The 7,357-nt window shown below is 40.1% G+C and overlaps 2 protein-coding genes across 2 annotated transcripts; both read left to right on the top strand.

Moving 5' to 3' along the window:
- Positions 1–201: 201 nt before the first annotated feature.
- On the top strand, positions 202–1,156 carry LOC111540015 (olfactory receptor 8B3). Its single transcript, XM_023208075.1, has one exon. It carries the CDS (start codon positions 215–217, stop codon positions 1,154–1,156), a length of 942 nt encoding a protein of 313 aa, XP_023063843.1. The 5' UTR covers positions 202–214.
- A 4,715-nt stretch (positions 1,157–5,871) lies between these two features.
- Positions 5,872–6,804, top strand: LOC111540037 (olfactory receptor 143-like). Its single transcript, XM_023208096.1, has one exon. The coding sequence runs from the start codon at positions 5,872–5,874 to the stop codon at positions 6,802–6,804; it is 933 nt and encodes a 310-aa protein (XP_023063864.1).
- Positions 6,805–7,357: the final 553 nt, after the last annotated feature.

The following is a 7,357-nucleotide window of genomic DNA, read 5'->3' as shown; positions in this document are numbered from 1 at the left end:
ATTCACCCTGTGCAGACAAAAGACAGTGACTGAAATGTTGAGGAGTGGGTGTGGCAGTACATTCAGCACATTCAGACCCCATGAAACAAAGAGGAACTCACCCAAATTCCTACAGTCTGAGTCCCCTCTTCATGGATGAGATTTTGTAAAAAGACATCTGTGTTCCCTACTAATGGAATTTTCTTTTGTCTTCCCAGAGTTTTGAAGACAAAAAATGCTGGCTAACAATAACTCCTTAGTGACTGAATTTATTCTTGCCGGATTAACAGATTGTCCGGAGTTCCAGCAACCGCTCTTTTTCCTCTTTCTAGTGATCTACATTGTCACCATGGTAGGCAACCTTGGCTTGATCACTCTTATCAGCCAAAATTGTCACCTCCACACACCAATGTACTATTTCCTCTTCAATCTCTCCTTCATTGATATCTGTTACTCCTCTGTTTTCACTCCCAAAATGCTAATGAACTTTGTATCAAAAAAGAATATTATCTCCTATGATGGGTGCATGACTCAACTGTTTTTCTTTCTCTTTTTTGTCATCTCTGAATGCTACATGTTGACCACAATGGCCTATGATCGCTACATGGCCATCTGTAATCCATTGCTGTATAAGGTCACCATGTCCCATCAGGTCTGTTCTATGCTAACTTTTGCTGCTTACACAATGGGATTGGCTGGAGCCACGGCCCACACGGGCTGCATGCTTAGACTCACCTTCTGCATTGCTAATATCATCAACCATTACTTGTGTGACATACTCCCCCTCCTCCAGCTTTCCTGCACCAGCACCTATGTCAACAAGGTGGTTGTTCTCATTGTTGTGGGTATTAATATCACGGTACCCAGTTTTATCATCCTCATTTCTTATGTTTTCATTGTCATTAGCATTCTTCATATCAAATCCACTCAAGGAAGATCAAAAGCCTTTAGTACTTGTAGCTCTCACGTCATTGCTCTGTCTCTGTTTTTTGGGTCAGCAGCATTCATGTATCTTAAATATTCTCCTGGATCTAAGGAGCAGGGAAAAGTTTCTTCTGTTTTCTACACTAACGTGGTGCCCATGCTCAATCCCCTGATCTACAGCTTGAGGAACAAGGATGTCAAAGTTGCACTGAGGAAAGCTCTGACTAAAATTCAGAGAAGAAAGATATTCTAATTAGAAACAGTAATAATGTAAAACAATTGAAAGACTTCAAATTTTTATTAGTGTTTTTCTTTTTTTTTTTTTTTATTATACTTTGTGTTCTAGGGCACATGTGCACAACGTGCAGATTTGTTAAATACATGTGCCATGTTGGTGTGCTGCACCCATTAACTCGTCATTTACATTAGGTTTTTCATGAAGAGATTTGCTTCTACAGATGACTTTAAGTGTGATTTAATAAACTTGCCTTATCATTTCTCTTATGTGATCATCTTGTCTCTTTTTTTTGTTTTTGCATCTCTGGCACTTCTCACAATTTTACTAAATAGGTCATGGCATATTTGTAAAAGGAACATAATGCACTGATATTTTTCATTATCATTTTATACACTTCCTCTCTCCTGGGCTACTCTTAACTGGACAAATATGGTAAATTTCATGAATTATAAAAACATCAAAGTCACGGCTTTCTCACCTAAACACAGAAGTGCCAAATATGATAGAAGCATTCTTATTTTTATCACCTTTGTTACAGATATAGGCAGCTGGATTTAATGAAATGTCTCTGTTACAAATGGTAGGTAGCATAAAGCAGCATCAGATCCCCTTGATCTTGTCCTTTTGTTCTATGTTCTCATCATTTTTCCTTTTATTATTCTGACTTTTCTTGTTCCCTTTGAGAATGGCAAAATTTGTACCACATGCCGTTTGCTTCTGAGAACCTCTATCAGTCCAGTCCATTTGATATAGCAAAGAATATGTGTATCTCCACTTTTTATTGTGAAAGTCAGCGTTAACAGAGGATGATTAGAGAAATAATACATTTGCACCTCAGGATTCCAATAACGGGGAATATAGATTACATTACAAAACTTTCATTTATTACTATCTAAAACAGCACTGACAATTTTGAAAAAAGCATGTAGTTCCTAGTGTAAATGTTATTTTTTTTACTCCTTATAGGTAAATACTACACATTAAGTTAGCAGAAATATTTTATACAATCTTTTCCTTATCCAATGTGGTTTATCATAAGAAATGTATGTTAATGTTAACAAACTATATTTCTACAAATATTTTGTGGGCCTATTTAAACTTTATCTCACCACTAAGACATGAAACACATTTTATATAAAGGTTGTCACCCAGATAGGAGTGCAGAGGCTCAATCATAGCCCACTGCAGCCTCCAACTCCTGGGCTCAAGCAATTCTTCCACTTCAGCCTATAGTTTATACTTTTTTTTGTATGTATGGTTTTGGTCCATTTTTAGATTAACTTTTGTGCATAGCATGAGCTAGAGGACTTCTTCAGCCTCCTTTGTAGCTGGGACTACATGCACACACCATCATGCCTCTCTAATTTTTAAATATTTGGAGAAAAAAATTTAACTCCTGGCCTCAAACAGTCTTCCTGCTTCGTTCTCCCAAAGTGCTGGAATTTCAGGTGTGAGCCACCGTGCCTGGCTGAATTGGAGTACTTTGCTTGTTAACACCAACAATAAATGTATTATTTTAATTAATAATTAATAAAATATAAAAATAATGACATTTATAAATCTGAACAACGTTGGGGTTTAATTTATGTTTTTAGAGGTGAACTGTGATAGCCTCAGAGAAGAACTGCTCAGCTCCCTATCAAGAGACCTATCGGTGGGGTGCATGGCTGACTGAAAGTCTATAGCTGCTCTTTTTTGGATCCACCACGGTGTTTAGGCAGAGTCCATTCTTACCCTGAGATGCCCTCAGTCAATGACTCTGCAGGGTGGGTGGCACTTAAAGAGAGCTAGCAATTTCCATCTCACATGGGTCTTTTCTGATAGGAAATCTTTGTGTAGGGACTTCCTATCCTCCTGACCAAGACTTTTTAGAACTGCTCTGTGGTCTGAGATTTTCCTACCCGAACTTTCCATTTCTTTCTCCTTTCATAGGTGACTTTCATCCTGGTCTGAGGCCTTCATCGCTGACTCTTGCTCCCTCCAATTTTATCCTTAATAGGCATTTACAACAAAATATGTGTTGGAGGTCTTATCATTTCTTGACATCTCCTACTTAGGGGATCCTAAATGACAAAGAAGACTTACATTAGCTGATTTTAAAAATTAGTATAAGGCTGTGACAATCAAGGCAGATTGGTTTTGTTATAAAGTCAGGTGAACAAGTCCATGGGATAGAACAGAGACTCATGCCTATAATCCCAGCACTTTGGGAGGCCCAGATGGGTGGATAACCTCAGGTCAGGAGTTCAAGACCAGCCTGGCCAACATGGTGAAACCCCATCTCTACTAAAACTACAAAAAATAGGTGGGTGTGGTGGCACACACCTGTAATCCCAGCTACTGGGGAGGCTGAGGCAGGAGGATCACTTGAACCTGGGAGGTGGAGGTGGCAGGGAAGTGACATCATACCACTGCACTCCAGCCTGGGTGACAGAGCGAGACTCTGTCTAAAATAAATAAATAAATAAATAAATAAATATGAAATTGAATCTCCATGATGACATGTATTGAGAATAGATTTACAAAAAAAAAAGATAAGAATATATAAAGAAATAAGGAAAAATATACAGAATTATAGAAAAAAAGAAAAACAATTACAGTACTTGATTAATTTTTTGTGAATAGTGTTTAAAAATAGGCTTAATAACATAACACAGGAATATTGTTAAAGCCGAATTTATAATTATAATCCTATTGGTAGGAATTTGTACTGGGGGGCAGGAAGAGGAGGTGTGTGTGTGTTTTCAGTGGTGTTGATAGACCTGAAAGGTCCAAATTCTCACCTTTAAGGAGTCTATTAGAAAACCTCTAGAGTAATACAAGTTTGAGTTGAAGAGGGACTATGAAAGCTGTAGAATTGAGAGAAAGTCCAGATCATTCAAAGAGGTATATTCTCTGGGACTTGGAGACTGGAAGAGATAAGGGAGAAGGAGGTGCCTAAGTTTAGTTTGTGGATTATATGCCCAGATGGTGGTAAAAATAATTTGTTAAATGATGACCTGAGAATGAGCAGCCCTAGGAAGCCTAAGAAAACACTGCATTCAATTTGGGGCACTTTGAACTTGAGACACATAAATAGACATAAAATAGAACTTTCTAAAAAACAGTTATGGCAGAAGTGCAGGCTATACCGACAGAGCAGCGGTTCTCAAATATGGGCAACGTTGCTCCCCAGGGGATGTCTGACAAAGGAGAAAATTTTGATTTAATGATTGGTGTGTCTGTGTGGTGGGGAGAATATCAGTGGCATCTAATGGGTAAGGTCAGGGATGCTGTGCTTTGAGCCCTGTGCTACACAGGACAGCCCCACAATCTAAACTTGTCCAAAATGTAAAAAGTACCAAGATCAATAAATCCTGATTTATATACATACGGATGAGTAACAGGGGCGGGGGTGCCAACACCTATCAGGTTCTTATTCTGTCAGGCACATTGCTAACACTTTATGTGAACTAACTCATGTAATTCCCACAAAACGCTAGGAGATAGCTTTTTAAAATTAGCCTTAGTTTATAGATCTGCATAGGTTATATAGATACAAATATACATATACACGGGGCAGAGAAGTTCTGTCATTTGTCTGAGGTCTCAGAGAAAGTTAAGAAGCCTGGATTTAAACTCAGCCTGACTTGAGACCCTGCTCCCATTCCCTCAACCATTTTGCTACATCTCTATTGAGGTGATTTCCACAAGCATGAATAGTGTTAAAGCTATGATCTAATATTTTACTAACACAATCCTGGGGTCTTGTAGGAAGGTAGCAGAAATGGCAAGTGACTGTGCCCCGGACTTTTCTCCTGTAGAATCGTGCATAGACTCCACGGGATGATTACAAAGGGAGGCGCTCACCCTTCTGCAGCAGGAATTAGGACTTCTTGATGTCAAATTATAAACTGAGTGGAACACTGAGTCCCAAAGGAGCTGATGCTGGATCTGTGACACAGCTTGTAAACACAGTCTTGGTAATATCTACCCTCAAGGGGCTCATTAAACTTGGGAGGAAATCATAAAGTGGAGAATAATTTTTTGTGCTTCTAATCAACTTTCCCAGAACTATGGGATGTGAAATAGATTTTTATTCGAGTCATCTGACTTTAGGAGGCTCCTATAAGGTGGTTGTTTTCCCGCATGCAAGAGAAGAGAACCTTCTGGGAAAATTCTCAAACAGATTTTATGGCATATTGCCTAGAATACCTCTTCTAGCCTGTCGAAGATGGAGGTCTATGCTGTTGACAATTACTGCCCTCATCATCAGCAACTTTGACCCTCTCAGGACAGTGGGGAGGAAGGACTCTGATGGTCCTTCAGCAGTTAGTCCTCCAAGCATAGAAAGGTAAGCATTGAATCACTTTTGTCTTGACAATTTCCTTTCAACCTCAAAACTACATAAATCAAAAGTCCTGGGGGAATACCATTGATTTATTGCTTTTTCCAGCTTTAGTCCTTAGAGAAGCTTGAGGAGAAGGAAGGGAATAATGTGCAGACGCATTGGGAGGTCTACCAGCATTCTCACCGGACAGACACACAACATGATGGGGGAGAAAGGCAGGAAAAGGGAATTCTCAGGAATCACCATAGAAAGTATTAAGCCTTGGATGCCTTGCTATGTGTCTTCAGACATCCTTGGGTTTGTAAACCAGTAGATTCAGCTCTCCCTCTGGAGATAAAGAGTGAGGGTCCATTATTAATGTTTTCTACACCTGTTCCTACAGATCACACCCAGCGAGTGAATGGCTGTGGAAAATGACTCTTCAGTGACAGAGTTTATTCTTACAGGATTAACAGACCATCCCGAGCTCCAATTGCCCCTGTTTTTCCTATTCTTGGTGAACTATATGACCACCATGGTAGGCAACTTGAGTTTAATTAATCTAGTTTGCCTGAATTCACACCTTCACACTCCCGTGTATTTTTTCCTTTTCAATCTGTCCTTCATTGATCTCTGTTATTCATTTGTCTTTACCCCCAAAATGCTGATGAGCTTTATTTCAGAGAGGAACATCATCTCCTTTCCAGGATGCATAACTCAGCTCTTTTTCTTTTGCTTTTTTGTCCACTCTGAGTGCTATGTGCTGACAGCCATGGCCTATGATCGCTATGTGGCCATCTGCAAACCCCTTCTGTACACGGTCACCATGTCCCCTCAGATCTGTTCTCTGCTGATGTCTGCTTCATATGTGATGGGGTTTGCTGGCGCCATGGTCCATACAGGATGTATGATGAAGCTCATCTTTTGTGACTCCAACGTCATCAACCATTACATGTGTGACATCTTCCCACTGCTCCAGCTCTCCTGTAGCAGCACCTATGCTAATGAGCTGGTGACGTCTGTTATTGTGGGCACAGTTGTTATAGTATCAAACCTCATTATCTTAATCTCTTATGCTTTGATTCTTTTCAATATCCTTCACATGTCCTCAGCTGAGGGTTGGTTCAAAGCCATCAGTACCTGTGGCTCCCACATAATAACTGTTGGCCTATTCTACGGATTTGGGCTGCTCGCTCATGTTAATTTATCATCTGAAGGGTCTATGGGTCAGGGGAAGTTTCTCTCAGTGTTTTACACGAATGTGGTACCCATGATGAACCCCCTCATTTGTAGTATCAGGAACAAGGATGTCAAACTTGCTCTAAAGAAAACCCTAAAGAAAATTACAAACTGAGTAGAGGCAATGGTGCTGCCTTAGCCCCTTTTCCAATTGCCGAGTCTTCCTCTCCTCTCTATCTGCTTCCTCCTATTCTTCTTTTCCTTCTCTCCATCTTTCTTTCTAAAATCTTGTTAGCAAGATTTCTGCCTTTCTTCTCCCACTATGCAATGTAACTCTGTGGGTCTATCCTTGGACAGAAGAGTCCTCCTCCATCCCAAGGGGCCCAAGCCTGAACTTTATTCCCTATACTGAGGCAGGAGAATAGCCCAGGAAGTTGGGGGTGAAGTCAGAGGTGAAGGGGACCTGTTGGACATAGGCTAGCTTAAGCAATAGCAAAAGCAAAACCTGCAAGATAGCAGCAATAGAACATATGAAATAAGGGCGTAAGCAGCAAGTAGATGAGGGAGTAAGCAGTGAGTTGGAACATGCAATATAAGGCAAGTGAGTTGGAACCATTTGTAGCAATTTGGTCATGAGAAGTAAAAGGAAAGATGAGCAATTTGGTCTGAAGGGATAAAGTAAGGTTAAGCAAGGATGAGCAATTAGCTTACAAGAAATAAGGTGAGAT

Source organism: Piliocolobus tephrosceles, chromosome 13, assembly GCF_002776525.5.
Source record: "Piliocolobus tephrosceles isolate RC106 chromosome 13, ASM277652v3, whole genome shotgun sequence".
NCBI lineage: Eukaryota > Metazoa > Chordata > Mammalia > Primates > Cercopithecidae > Piliocolobus > Piliocolobus tephrosceles.
The sequence above is the reverse complement of the archived record's forward strand: the minus strand, read 5'-3'. Positions and strand labels throughout refer to the sequence as shown.